Raw genomic sequence first — 15381 nt, 5'->3', positions numbered from 1 at the left:
TAATCTTTTCTGTTTCTTATAGCATTATAGTTTTGTATTGTTTGTAGTGTAATCAACGTTTGCGTAGACGTGTTAGGGAAGTAACACGTAACATTTTAATTATATTTTGCTCAAATGAACGAAACGACTCGAAAAACGATTCGTTCATTTTGCTGAACGAGACTCAAAGTCCGAGTCAATGATCCGAACTTCCCATCACTACACCTCTCTCCTCAGTCTGGCATGAACGGTTCGAATAGTTCCTGTATCAAATGAAGGCCCGCCTTCTGAAATACGAAATGTGCTGTGATTGGTTAGCTGGGCCAGTGTGTGTTGTGATTGGTTAGCTGGGTCAGTGTGTGTTGTGATTGGTTTGCCTTCTTTAGTGCAGCTCAACCAGGTCTCGTCCCATTCGTCGATCTTTGTGATATCACAAATCCCGGAAAATGTGCGTTGTAGTCCAAACGAGTCGTTCGTTGTAGTTTTTGAAAAGTGATTTCTGTTAAACAAAATATCTCCTTTTGAAATCGACTTTGAGCTTTGTAACTTTGCAGATCTTTTTTATGCTCAAACAGCAACATTACAGACTAACTAAAGTTGAAAAAGTGAAAAAGCATAATAGGACCCCTTTAATATTGTTTCATATTGCACTACAAAACTAAAAGACTAAACCTCTCTAGCATCGTCTCTACTAGGGCTTTACTCTGATTTAGAACATCCTTCCTGTTCCCCAGTGACCTCTGTAACATTTAAAACCATCCACAAAACCAGTTTCAGAAGTGTGTACCTTTTATAAACTCTGTTCTTTACAAGAAAAGCAGCAAGTAAAGGAAGTTGCTTTGCACCTTTCATTTCTTGCTGGTCTTTAAAGAGAAACCTCAGAGGGTCCCTGAAGCCGGAAAACTTGGTCAAGCAGTTGTTGTACCAACATTTGTTCTGGTTTGGGACTGTTGGATTTCAAATAGTCGAAGGAAGCTTTCCTCACAACTCGATTACAAAACACAACGGTTTTGTGGTGTGAGTTTTAGCTTCTAAAGAATATTTGCTAATAGGAAATCAGACATGGCTGTTTTGAAATTAACTTAACTTGTTTGGTGAGTTGATTTTGTTTAAAACAAGAAGTCAGTCTTATTGGAAAGGCTTTGGCAAGCCCATTTATTGTTACCTGAGCAGGAACATACCATTTTTAGATTGTCAGCGGGTGGCTAATATGGTCAAACACATTTCTGTCTCACATTGAGCTCTAATTTCAATCACCTTCAGAATGGCTGAATTATGTTCTAATCAGTGGAAGAAAAGGGAAAAAAAGATGAATGAAAAATGTTACGGTGATAATAAAATCAGTACTTTGTGGTATTATGAGTCAGTTTTCCCTGCATAAAGTCTATCACATATCTCAGAAACACTATGTCACTGTTACAGTTGAAACTGAATACTTTTATATACTGTTATCAGAGAATTTTATTTTATTATTTATTTATTTATTCTTTTTTTGTAGCATCTTTCATGCCAGTTTTTATCTCTTGTATACAAAAGTTTTAATCACTTTTGTTGTTGTTGTTGTTTGAAGGTTGCCATGTAAGCAGTGATCATAATGAAACCCTGATTGGTTTCATGAAAGGTATGTCATCATTACAGAAGACGACCTAACTAAAACAAAATGCATAAATGTACACTTTTATGCATGAGATTGAAGAACATCACTGTTCAAAAGAACACTTTATTGTATTAAAATGCCTCTTATTATCAGGATATTTTTTATATTGCAGTATACTAAATCATTACAAACAGAACTGTTTTTTTTTTTGTCTTCCATTTTCTTCAAGATAAGTAAATGTGGAGATGAATGCATAAATTGGGGAAAATAATATGTGTATATAGCGCATGTAATGTCACTCAAGTGTTACAAGCATACAGAAAATGTGCTACTGTATTCAATGTTTTCATTCAAATATAGTTTGACTGCTATCTCAAACACTGTGTGTATCAAAACAGCAACCCAAAAAGCGGAGGTCAATATTTCATACACATCACATTACGCTTTCAGGTGTAGTCATGTTAAAAAAAATGGCCAGTGAGGGCATGAGGTCATAACACAGAGGCTGATGTGACGTCACCTCCTCTATAGTGCTCCAACAGCTGCCTTACCTCCACAGTCCGTAAATGTCCAGTAGTCTCCACATTACACCCATCAGACCACATCCTCTCTCTCCTACAGTTTTACTGATGTGTTATTAAGAATGACAGTACTAAAGATATATAAATGGCAATGTTATCAAATGATGATCCAGTGTTCCGTATTTGAAGATAAAATGTATTTAAAAAATGAATAAACATTTATGCTATACATTTGCAAAGTTCAAATTTTGGTGTCATGTAGGTATTATTTTGCATTAAAGAGTTTTATATGTTAAAGGGATGAAAATTCAAAAATTCTTCAAACATTTACTCACCTTGTTGGTCAAAACAGGCTTAAGACTATACATGTAACTTAAAAGAAATGAGTGGACTGTATTTTATTTCAATAATATTTATTCTTTAATATTTTAAAGAAAAATGTACCTCATTTAGAAACATTTACCTAAATTCACTACTTCAGACATATACAGTATGTGCCCTCTAGAAGCTTGCGTTCTGCAAGTGAACGGCACATTATAGTGCCATCTCAAAGAGGCACAAAATCACTTTCACAGACTTTTACCTTAAAGGAACACTCCACTATTTTTGAAAATAGGCTCATTTTCCAACTCCCCTAGAGTTAAACAGTTGAGTTTTACCGTTTTCGAATCCATTCAGCCGATCTCCGGGTCTGGCGGTAGCACTTTTAGCTTTAGCTTAGCATAGATCATTGAATCTGATTAGACTGTTAGCATCTCGCTCAAAAATGACCAAAGAGTTTCTATATTTTTCCTATTTAAAACTTGACTCCTCTGTAGTTACATCGTAATATCATTGCGCCTGCTGCACCCGGAATGAGAGTATAGTTCCTAGCCATATCGGCCTAGAAAATCGCAACTTTTCATTTTCTGTCGGTTTTAGTACACGATGTAACTACAGAAGAGTCACGTTTTAAATAGGAAAAATATAGAAACTCTTTGGTCTTTTTTGAGCGAGATGCTAACGGTCTAATCAGATTCAATGATCTATGCTAAGCTACAGCTAAAAGTGCTACCGCCAGACCCGGAGATCGGCTAAATGGATTCGAAAACGGTAAAACTCAACTGTTTAACTCTAGGGGAGTTGGAAAATTAGCCTATTTTCAAAAATAGTGGAGTGTTCCTTTAACTATTCCCTCCTGGTGGAATGTCCTTCTTCAAGAAACTGCTAAAAACACATTTCTTCCATCTACCCTTGACCCTTTAACACAAGCACTCTCTATTCTATTTCTATTCTGACTATTTGTTTTCTTTTTATTAAAAAAAAAAAGACCCTCTAACACTAGCATTCTCTATTCCTTTTCTATACTATCTACTTGATTTATTTTTATTTATTATAAAAAAAACTGACCCTCTAATACTATTGTTCTCTATTCTATTTCTATTTTATCTACTTGTTTTCTTTTTATCTATTATACAAAAAAATTAAAAACCTTAACGTTTACTGCATTAGACTAACCGAGACTTGTCACAGCACTTACATATTATTACTCTTTTGTTAGTTTTGTTTGCTTCTATTGTCCTAATTTGTAAGTCGCTTTGGATAAAAGCATCTGCTAAATGAAAATGGTACTAAAATGGTGAATGGTAGGCCTACTAGACAATATTCACAGATAATATTCATGGTACTAGAAACATTATGCAGCATTTATGTCTATATAAAATAACAGAAATATTAGAAAAGAATATATAGCAACCCAGTATGTATATATAAATACATACATAAATATTGAAAATCAAAATGTACAATTTTTCAGTCTAAAATGACTGAAGAACCACCAGAGTGTAACAGAAGATGTTTTGGAGTCCTAACAACATTGGAGCCCGTTGACTTTCATTGTATGGACAAAAAACACAGACATTTTTCAAAATATCTTATTTTGTTTTACAGAACTACTAAAGTCGTACAGATGGTAAGTAAATGATGACGGAATGTTCATTTTGATAAAATTGTTCCTTCGAAGCTCTGCATGGATGTATAGCATCATGAAAAAGTAATTGTTTTTGGTTAGAAATTCAGCTGGTCTTGTGACCTTATGTTATGTTTATTAACTTGTTTCTTATTGAATAAATCAAATTTAAAGGGATAGTTCACCCAAAAACGAAAATTCTGTCATCATTTTCTCACCCTCAAGTTCTTCCAAACCTGTATGAATTTCTTTCTTCTGTTGAACACAAAAGAAGATATTCTGAAGAAAGTGGGTAACCAAACAGTTGCTGGTTCCCATTGACTTCCGTATTTTTTCCATATACTATGGAAGTCAGTGGGGACCAGCAAGTGTTTGGTTTCCCACATTCTTCAAACTTTAGGATGAGTAAATAATGGCAGAATTTTCATTTCTTCGTTTCTCATCTCAAATTTCTAGATGTGTTAAAGTGGAAAAAAGTTGTTTTTTAAAACTCAGAATGGTGCTTTGTACCATTTGATACAAATTTTGTGCTAAACCTATAAACCTGCAAACTGCAGCTGTTAGACAAACCAAACTGAGCGTTTCATCCTATTTGTCATTCCTACAGTGTAAATGTCATGTTGGTTGGCCTAAATGTGAGGACTTAATGTCAGTTATTTATATGGTTTTAAGGCATGGGCAAAAGAGCTAAGTCTTGTTGCACCTCAAAGTCACAACCACACTCACGGTTCATCAGTCTTTCTACAGTCTCATCACTTTTCCTTCTCTTTCTCCCTTCTTCATCTGTCTGCATGGGGTCTGTGACTGTTTAATACCTTCAGGGACAAAAGCAAATCTGAGTTAGAATGATGTGTCACAATCACACCTTCAAAACCATATCACAGTAAGGCCTACCTATGGTTTACATTGGCAAAGAATGACTACTGCAGCCATTTTTGCAATGAGAACTTAAAATCACCACAGTGGTTTTCATTAGTCACATCCACAGCAAAACGAAATAAGTGCTTCAGATGTAGCCTATATCCAACAGAAAAGGCTGTCTTTTCGATTAGACCACCCTGATTTATTTTGCTGCTAGTTTTCCTTCGCACTGCAGCAGCAGTTACGGTTAGCATAAGTCTGGTTTGTAACAGCTCGAGTCAGAGCGCGCGGCGGAAACTGACGCGTCTGTGGTCGGCCGGTGCTGTGAGCGCGCGTTACCGAAGTTTCAGTTTTGCTGCGCTTTAAGGAACGCGCACCTGTCCTCAGTGATTTATTACTGCTAGTGACTGAGACACGACAGCGTAGCTCGGCCTAATCTGCTTGCAGTAAATACAGTCAGAATTATACTGCATTTACTGTGCATTTTATTATAGGAACACCTCGTGAAACTATTGGCCGGCCCTGGGCGCATTTACTGGTAAGTTCTAGCAATTTATTTAAAAAATTGATTAAGTTCGTATAGAACTAGTGGCAGTGAACCGATACAGATCAGTTAACTGCCATTAGTTTTGAAAATAGGTTTAGGTTTTACCATGTGATTTTCACTTATACCACCAGTCCTCACAGCATGTAACTAAATACTTAATATAGATTAAATTATATATTACACCTAAAAATAAAATATGGATCTTTGAAACAATCCTGAAGGAAGTGATTAAATATACTTTTTTATGATACGTTTTGTGTCCCTACACACACACACTGTCAGATATTTATGAAACATTTTTAAACATTATGTAATATCAAAGTCTTCATCCTGAAGATCCTCTTTCCACATTCAATTACTATCAACAAGATCACAAATGGGTCTGGAGAAATTTAAAAATTATCATTTGAAGTAATCACACAAATTGTAAAGACATTTATGGGGATTTTTTTTTTTTTTTAAATATATCGCTCATTTGTACTTGCCATTCCAGAAAATTGTACAAAATTTTGCACAAAATTGTACCTTTAATACATCTGTGATTTGAAAATATATATTTTTTTATCAACAACGTAAGATGTCACCCTAAGATTTTCTGTCTGTGGTAAAACAAAAATAGACGAAAAATCTATTTGAAAACACTTCTGTAGTCTCAATTCTTTGAAGTAACGGCTAGATTTGCTTTTTATTTTTCAAACTTTATACAAATTCAATATTTGTTTTAAGTTCTATAGTCTGCTTTTGCCCCAGTAAACACGAAAGTTTAAGATTATAGAGTTAATATTTTGAATTTCATATATTAGTCTTTCATCAGTCTCATGACTAAATGTTGAAGGATAATCAATACAACCAAGATTTACTGAAACAATCATCACTGTTTAAATTTCACTTAAATAGTGCGTTAAGCATTTAGTGAACTCTTATTTAAAAGCACTACATTGCGTTACACAGACCTTCACTTAATATATTGACATTTTTTATTATGCAGTTAAATATATATTTTTCTGTACACCAGATATTGCCATTAAAGTAATTTATTTTGGAAATTGCCACAATATTTAAATCTAAATCTATTTTTTTTAAACATAGACCTATTTATAACATGACATCATAAAACAGAATAGATATAACATAGCAGGTGCTATAGAAATTTTTACATTCATATTTGGATACAGTTCATCTCGACTGAAACTCAAAGTAATATCTAATTCATTTCATAAAGTGATAATGGGGATTTTAGTGTTTCAACAGGAATACGCTGCCATGGACTTGCTCTGAGAATCTCTGACTTGCAAGATGAGAACACATTTCCGTTTAGTGTCCTGAGTTCGTATTTCATTTATTATCCAAAAAATAAAAAGCTTTATCCTTTTATTTGGGAAATGCTTTTTTTGCTCTCACAAAGGCTGCAACATTTGGAGTCACTGATGCTGAATCAGAGCAGAGAGATATAGGAAAAATTATTTTAGACTCTTAAGAGAATCTGTGCTTCCCTTACTGAAATTTTTTTTTAATTATAAGCATAAATCAAAATTTGGTTACTAGTGCACAACATTCAATTCTCATTTAAATCAATACATATATCATGCTGAGATTTAATAAGCATCATATTAAATATGGTTGTCCCTATGTATATGGTTGTCATATTTTCCTCTCTCCATTTTAGGTCCTGCAGGACGATCATCCCTGTTGCTGGTTCTAGCTTTCTTTTTTCATTATGCCTCGTTCATTTCTGGTGAAAAAGAGCAGGAAGGGAGGCTTTCGTTCCTCTCTTCCCATCGCTGACGTGCCCTATCTAGGCCTGGTGGGTTGGTCTGTCCCCATAAAAGTGGCTACACTACCAGAGGAATCAGGCCAAGAGATACAACCATATTCTCCAATCATGCAGCAAAACAGTACACACAGCAGTCTCAATAATGACTGGAAAACAGGTACGTTAATCAACAAAAATAATTTTCAATGCATGAGGTAGTGTTGGGGATCCCTTTTTATTTTTTGTGTAGCCATGGGCAAAAAACTTCACAAACTTTTGTATAGCCATGGGCAAAAAAAACTACACATCTTTGCTTTTGCAGCATTAAATGTGTGTTGAACTGTTCAGATCTTCTCATGTGTTTAATACTTATTCTTCACTGGGTTTCTTCAGATCCAGCCGGTTTCCGGTACGGCCCTCCTCCGTCTCCAGTGCACTGGTTACCTGTCAACTCTAGAGACGTAGCAGACATACAAGGGCTCAACAGCAGAGACAGTTCACTGGAATGTTCTCTGATGAGTCCTCGGAGGGATTTGGGCCCAAAACATTGCAGCTTGTGTGGCAAGGTATGCCCTTTTTGTGTCCCAAAAAAATTTAAAAAACTCAAAAGACAATGTTATATTCTTATGTAACGCACAAAAACAAATGAAACACTGAAGTAAACTTTCTTCAGGCCATTTTTGGAAGATTTTTTGTTGTTGTTGTTAAAATACAAATCCACTACTTGACCAGACGCTCACCAAGAAACACAAGACAAAACGTTTTCCTTGAGTAGCACTTTGACTGTATTTCGCTTTATTTTGGCCTCAAGCCTTTCTATGACGGGAAAAACGTTTCACTTCCTGAGTCGTTCTTTAAACGGTTCTGTTTGTAATTTTTCCATTAGGTTTTCTCATCTCTTGCTCGTCTGGAGTCTCACGTGTACAGATCGCATGGTAGTCATCATGGACGGTCTCTGGTATTCTGTGACAGCAAGGACCCTGTGATGCCATGTAGGATAAAGGTAGGACCGGTAATTTGCGATGTTTTTTGTGTCTTCACGATAAAAGATTGTTATATGTCTCCCTCTGATGCTGAATAGTGTAACTGCAGCCTTAGTAAGCGGTTTAGTCAGTGTACATTGTTCTCTCGTTTTCCTTTATCTCTGCCAGTTCCAACTTTGTTTCTCATATTTAGTAGGCGTTTCTACCTTTTTTGTAAGCTATTATTTTTTATGAATAAAGTATATCTATATATACAGTATAAAATTTTGCTTAAGCATTGTCATTTTTGTATGCTGATTTTGTTAAACTATAAATTTGTTTTTAAATTGTGAAAAATTCATTGTGGATTTCAGGAACGAACATTTGAGTGTAAGGAATGTGGGAAGGTATTCAAACGCTCATCCACTCTGTCCACCCACCTCCTGATCCACTCGGACACACGGCCATATCCCTGCCAGTACTGTGGCAAGAGATTCCACCAGAAATCCGACATGAAGAAACACACCTTCATACACACCGGTGAGACTCACTTCGATTTGAAACTTTGAATAGGATTGAATCATTAGAATATATGAAATGGAGGGGAAAGTATTTGTCCATTATCAAAACCTTAGAAAATCACCATAATCGGCAGTAATATGTTCCGACCAGCATTCTATTCAAAGTATAGCGCTTTTCATTTCCCAGATACTGAGTGCATGTTTTCATTGCTCCCCATTTGACAAGGTTACATTTTATATTTTGTGCAGGAGAGAAGCCACATGTTTGTAAAGTGTGTGGTAAAGCCTTCAGTCAGAGCTCCAACCTGATCACACACAGCAGAAAACACTACAGACCCTTCAGCTGAACACACACTTTCCTCCAGGAGGATCGGAGTGCCTACCCAACCAAGACCTTTGTGAATGTACAGAAATTACCTTTAAACACAAGTATTATAAATTATCAAGTGCATATTTTCTTCTATATGTTTAAACCAAGTCATTTGTTCATGCAGCAGTGCTTAAGAACAGTGTTATGTGTGATATAAAAGAAAGCGTCATAGCTGTACATCAATAATAATTAAAAGCAAAGAAAAATATACAGCGCACAACTGAATGCAATGTAGACTCATAGATGGATCCGGTAATACAGAAATGAGTCAAGCAGCAGCGGAGCTGATGGCCACAGGTTTATTTGAGTCACTGCAAAACATGTTTATAGCCGTTTCACACAAGTTGAACTTCCACAGAAAGCAACAATCAGATATCACCAAGTTTTATTTTATTTATTTTTTTATTCTAAAGTCCATTTAATTGGACGCCATTTTAAACAAAACTTCAGCATAAGAAAATGACTTTGTTTTGCATTTGCTGTTGTGACTTTGTAGATCTGTCAAACAAAAAGAATGCTAATTTATTAGTTGGGCTTTATACAGCTCATCAGCCTTCTCTCAGGGCTTCATATTAGAGGGATCTGGAAGGACAAAGTGCTTTAGCTGAAAAATGTACAAATGACTATAAAGACTGTGTGGTAGACCTATTAGGAGTCAGAGAAATGTATGGCTGTAATTGCATACTGAGGGAATGAAGTACAATGGCTGACACTCACCTGCAAAGCAGCCCTCAACACATGGACCATCTGAGGGCAGACAAACCTCTGTTGAACACATAAAATAAATCTGTGGGGAAAAGACATTGTCACAGTTAAAATTTTCTGTGACTAGATGACTATTTTTCCAAGCACTTCCAGAGCTGCCTTTTACCTCCTCATCTGTCTGCAGGTCTGCATCTTCAGGTAGGAACTGGAATGTAGTGACTGAGAATCGTCTAACGTGATTGATCAGGGCCTCTGCAGGTGTAGCAGGAGGATTGTGGGTTGGGCTCTGGTCAAGAAAATTTGGGCACCTAAAGTCAGAAGTTTGAAATTAAGATTTTTAAAACAAACAAAAAAATATCTTATTCTCACGAAGACTGCATTTATATGATCAAAAAGTACAATAAAAATCGTAATATTGTGAAATGGTTACAATTTAAAATAATTATTATATTTAAGAATGTGTCAAATGATTCTTCAGAAATCATTCTAATATGCTGATTTGATGCTCAAGAAACATTATCTGTGCTGCTTAATATTTTTGTTGAACGCATTCTACCATTCAAAAGTTTGGAGTAAGATAAAAAAAAAAAAAAAACAGCAGCAAGGATGCATTAACTTGAATTAAAAGTGACAGTATATAAAACAGGCTAATCGAGGATTTTTTGGGGGCTAAAGCAACATTTACATTTTCAGCTTGTTCCCATAAAACTATGCTAAAAACGTCAGTGCTTTCATGCCGTTTTAATTAAAACAACATCTTGTACCCATCATAAATAAGGATCCAGGCAGATTGTGCAGAGCGTGGATATGCAACACAGTAATGCACCAGCAGCATAGCAGTGGGGTCTGGAGGGTTTAGCAGACGCACTTCCAGGTAAAGGGGTTTTCCCAGAAGCATATGCAGGGGCTGGTGGTATTGTGGGTAGAAATCAATGTAGTGCTCGTCTGAATGAAAAGAGGCTGTAGTTAATGCACAAAATCTTATAAATCACTTTTTTGGTTGCAAAAGTCACCAAATGCCTAGATTTTCTTGAACATGGTAACATTTCACTTGGAAAAATGGTTTATATTTTTCAGCAAATTGTAAGAGAAGACTCAGCTAGGGTTTATATGAAGAAAATGTTTTAAACCTTTTGCGATCCTGAGCTGAACTCCAAACACCCCCTGAGCTTTGATAGAAGGTCCGAGGGAGGGGCTTTTCACCAGATAACCCACACTTGTCACAGATCCAGGTAAATACCGACACTCAACCAGTAGTCTGGGACAGCAGGGAACATGGAGTCTCAGCATGTTGCTTGGCTCTTTGTGTATCAGTGTAACTGTACTTTCATGTGTACCTTACAGGCGACTCTCTAGTGATGGTGCCGTAACTTAGACTGAGGGGCTGCACTCTATTCAGGATCTCCACCATGTAGATGACCGTTTTACCCACCTCCTGGAGACCGTTCAGTTAGACTTGCACGCACACATGCTCTCAGATACATACCTTATTGCGATGAATCTACCCACATATCTGCGCGCCCCACATTCATCCAGAGGAATCTTGAAGAGGGCCCAGTCAGCAGTAACTTTTTGGGGTGTGCAAGGGTTGTCGCCAGCTGTGACGAGGCTGGCGGGGGATAGGGGCGGATCCGCGGCGGATGAGTGAATCGAGAAAACAAAATGCCGATCCATTGTGCATTCTGATTGGGATACACAAAATTACACATACGTTTCTTGAACATGTTCTTGTTTGATTCAGAGAAATATTTTTTGAAAGGCAAACTTTACACAAACAAATACAATGTTGTAAAATGAAGAAAATACAGCTATCAGTTTAACATGTTTTGTATAATAAAAAATAAAAAAAGCCTTTTGAGTCCCAATGCTACTACAGGCAACAATATATTGACTTATAAAGCCACTTTTTGTAATTGTAATTTGCCTTCTTACCATATACAAGTAATCTGATTACATTTTGATTTAAGGTTTATTATTTGTGGTTTAAAGGATCAGCCGCTTTTCAAAACTACGGGAAAAAAAATAGGTAATTCTTTACTTGTAGCCTCTCTATATAATGCATTATAAAAATATATATTATGCATTTTATTGTACCTTATAATGCAATCTATGACCTCATGAATAATAACAGTAATATAATATATAATAACAGAGAAATAATATAGAGTTTCCTTGGTTATTGCTGCTAACAAAGCAGCTGGCTTATAAGCACTACTTTGATAGGCATTATATGGAGGTAAGAGGAAAAGAAAATACCATCAAAACATTTCTGAAGATGGTCACTTCCCCTCAGAAATACATATAGAATCCCACATAATCGTCTTCTTAGATTTCGAGCATTGCGAACTTTATCTGCCTGGTACAGTATTTTCACCTCTTTACAGACTTCATAAAAATTCCACACAAATTACATTTTGGAAAATGATTGCAATGCAGCAGCAACTCTAGAACCTGAAACTTTCCCAAATTGCTGATTTAAAACAAGCAGGCGGTTCTTCGTTTCTTACCGCGTGCGCCCCCTTCTGGTTTGATCGTCTATGACTGACTGTATTTGTCGTCTGACTGCATGAACCGAACCGTGACGTCCATAGCATGACGGTTCGGGGCGAATACATGTAATATTACACCGCTAATTAAAGTACATTATGAATACCTTTAGAATGCATTATATATAAAAGTTTTAAGTGTTGCCAAATTTTCTTTATAATCGTAAGCATACTTGGATAACTACTTTGAGATTTATTGTTAAATACTAAACAATACATTTTGAATTCAGGTTTATGTTTCGGTTTGAATTTAATATTGTCCAGCTCACCGTCCATGGGGTAATAACATGATTGGGTGTCTGTAGAATAGCAGCAGCCTCTGTCATGGCACTCTGATGACGATAACGCCCCAGATCCACAGACCAACTGCTGATCAGGTGCAACGTTACACTCTACACAACAAAAATGTACAGTTTTTAAAAAGTTTTTAGAAAGTCACAATGTTTGAATCCACTCATAAGAAAGATTCATACTGTACCTTGACTGAACAAAGCCTGACACGACAGCAATGACTCAACTGTGAGCCCTTTCGGTTTCTGATATTTTAATATAATTCTGTACAGCCCATCCTGATTAACAGAAACAAATATTCATGAAACCAGAGTAGCAATACATCTTGCATAACAACGAATGACATCACAGACCTTCTGAGTCATGTGACAGGAAGAGTAAGGCAGGAGGATGTTGATGGTACCATCTTGACCCCTTTTTACAGAGTACCCACAATGACTTGGGGCCTCCAAAATAGGAACAGCTTCTGTTTTTATCCCATTGGAAGGGGCTATAAAAAAAGTCCAATTTTATTATTATTGTTTTTAAATATAAGATATTAAAATATTTTACAGATGTCACATTCCCTCACTACAACCTATAATTGCCTCATTGTCATGGGAAATGATAAAACAGAGTATGCTGTCTGAACAGACCTCAAACTCACCCTGTACAAAGAGGCTAGATGTTGGCCCAGGTGGCAGTTTTACACTCATATGTTGGCTAGAACACAACACTTCAAATTTAGAGGGTGGTTGAGCGGCTGTGGGTTTGGTTGTAAGGTGAGGTATGATTTGGTGTAATTGTTGTGCATCTATATCTTCAATGTACTGACACTGAAGCTGTAGGGTTCGGTATCGCAGTTGAGAGAGATCCCAGAACCTGACAGACAGAGAGATCACTGTGGAGGACTGAAGAGGTAAAAAGAGAGAAGAAACAAAAGCAGTAAGAGTGAGTCATACATGATAAACTAAAACTAAATTTCAATTTTGAATTAAGGTTTATTATTCTATTTTGATTCAATAACTGACTTATTCAATAACATATTGGAATGTGCTGAATCTCCACCCAGAGGGCTCACCATTTTTTTTGTGTGGCAGGAAGGCAGTGGTGAAGAGAGCACAACACTGCCACCTCTGGAGTGGAGTGTGTAATTACAGGCTGCTGGGACAGATGCAATGGAGATCCAGGTATTTGTCTCTGCATCTTCAAATATTACCACCACAGAAGAGCAAAAAACAAAAAAAGTTTTGATTCGTATGTGTGCAAATAAACTACACTACTGGAAAAATTACGATTGTTTCTATTTTTGAAATAAGTCCCTTATGCTTAAAGAACGGCTCCATATCTCCTCAAAAAAAGGCGGGAAAAAAACCCCGGTAATATTGTGAAATATTATTACTGCTATAGCTCACCTTTGACTTTAATGGAGTCCGCTCTTGCTGAGGGCAAAGTTGCCATTATTTTATTCCTCATGCAATTAAGAGACGGAGACGTCTGGGGGGGTTGTGAAGGGGGAGTCGTAAGAAACACGGGGAGCAGGGTCTTTTGCATAACCAGAGGGGTCAGAGGATTGTATGTAGGCTGAGGAAATGATGTCCATGGCATTGGCTGGATGGTTGGTTGTGAAGCAGTGGTCATGGCTGGCTGATGATATGGGGGATGATGGTATGGCATGGGGTACTGAGAACAGAATCTCTCAGGATAAGGGGGACAGGATACAGGGTACGGTGAATATTGTGGAGGGGGTATCATTGGGTATTGAGGTACGGTCTCTTCATGTGTTTGTGGTATTTGATCCACAGGTAGAGACAGATGTGTTTGAACAGAAGGTTCAGGAGCATCAAAAAGAGGTGCTGGATGAAGGGGATATATGGGATAAATGTGAGCAGGTGGCAGTGATTTATGGTATGGATGAGAATGAAGGTAAGGAAGAAAGGGAATCAGGTGGTGAGGAAGGGGACAAGAGAGGGTAAATTGCTTTCCATCCAAAATCACAACGAGGAGGTTTTCTTTTTCCTACAGAAAGACAAGTGAAACTTCATGAACTGAAACACGGCTCCATATCTCCTCAAAGCAAGCAGTGACTTTCAAAATGGACCTTGTGTGACATTGAGGACACTAATTGTTCCTTTAGTGATTTTAGTATTCGTTTAGATATGAAAACAAATTTGAGGTGACAATCATGAACTGTGATACAGTAGAACATAACTGAGAAGAATAGGAACCGTTTCAATGATTGTTGTATATTTCCAGACAATCAAGTTGGCTGTAACTGCCTATAATATTGTTCTATTATAAAGTATCTTATAGTCATGGCCAAAAGTTTTGGCAGTGACAAATTTTGTGTTTTGCAAAGTTTGCTGCTTAAGCTGTTGTGGTGTTCATTCACATTGTTTCTAGATTGTGTAGAGTGATCAGATGCATTTTAAATAATTGTTAAAAGCTTCATTGGCCAAAAAAAACAAAAAAAAAACTAATTTTGCTGTTTTTTGATCCTGACAAAATGACCAGCTAACATTAATTGACTATCATATCAGCAGCACATGTGAAAGTGTGCATGAGTACTATTCAGGTAAAATCACTATCATACTAATTAGATTGTAAGAGCAGACTGATTGCTATAAAAGGAGATAAAAACAATCGTGTTCTTGTTAGCAATGGTTACCTCCAAAAAAACACGTGCAGCCATCATCGATTTACATCAAAACGGCCTCATATGCAAGAAAATTGCTACAAAGAATATTGCATCTGAAAGAACCATTTACTAGATCATCAAGAACTTCAAGGAGAGAGGTTCG

The 15381-nt window shown here is 36.6% G+C and overlaps 2 protein-coding genes across 3 annotated transcripts in view; one reads left to right on the top strand and one right to left on the bottom strand.

Moving 5' to 3' along the window:
* Window positions 1–5365: 5365 nt before the first annotated feature.
* LOC107718799 (zinc finger protein Gfi-1b-like) lies at window positions 5366–9259 on the top strand. Its single transcript, XM_016526026.1, has 6 exons — window positions 5366–5444; window positions 7120–7384; window positions 7600–7772; window positions 8093–8209; window positions 8543–8708; window positions 8939–9259. Exons 2-6 carry the CDS (start codon window positions 7171–7173, stop codon window positions 9034–9036), a joined length of 768 nt encoding a protein of 255 aa, XP_016381512.1. The 5' UTR covers window positions 5366–5444; window positions 7120–7170; the 3' UTR covers window positions 9037–9259.
* Window positions 9260–9343: 84 nt separating this feature from the next.
* The window catches only part of LOC107718782 (uncharacterized), a 10468-nt gene continuing 4430 nt past the window's right edge, over window positions 9344–15381 (bottom strand). For both annotated transcript variants that reach the window (XM_016526011.1, XM_016526018.1), the window contains 13 exons: window positions 13996–14599; window positions 13662–13786; window positions 13248–13491; window positions 12955–13091; window positions 12789–12879; window positions 12580–12702; window positions 11274–11446; window positions 11102–11199; window positions 10895–11022; window positions 10529–10709; window positions 9931–10072; window positions 9777–9846; window positions 9344–9641 (listed from right to left, as the gene is read on the bottom strand). In XM_016526011.1, coding sequence (XP_016381497.1) covers window positions 9619–9641; window positions 9777–9846; window positions 9931–10072; window positions 10529–10709; window positions 10895–11022; window positions 11102–11199; window positions 11274–11446; window positions 12580–12702; window positions 12789–12879; window positions 12955–13091; window positions 13248–13491; window positions 13662–13786; window positions 13996–14599 — 2139 coding nt within the window. In that variant the 3' untranslated portion in view covers window positions 9344–9618. The remainder of the gene's footprint in view (window positions 9642–9776; window positions 9847–9930; window positions 10073–10528; window positions 10710–10894; window positions 11023–11101; window positions 11200–11273; window positions 11447–12579; window positions 12703–12788; window positions 12880–12954; window positions 13092–13247; window positions 13492–13661; window positions 13787–13995; window positions 14600–15381) is intronic.

This window comes from Sinocyclocheilus rhinocerous, unplaced genomic scaffold (genome assembly GCF_001515625.1).
Source record: "Sinocyclocheilus rhinocerous isolate Xijiao unplaced genomic scaffold, SAMN03320098_v1.1 scaffold1334, whole genome shotgun sequence".
Lineage (NCBI taxonomy): Eukaryota > Metazoa > Chordata > Actinopteri > Cypriniformes > Cyprinidae > Sinocyclocheilus > Sinocyclocheilus rhinocerous.
The sequence above is the reverse complement of the archived record's forward strand: the minus strand, read 5'-3'. Positions and strand labels throughout refer to the sequence as shown.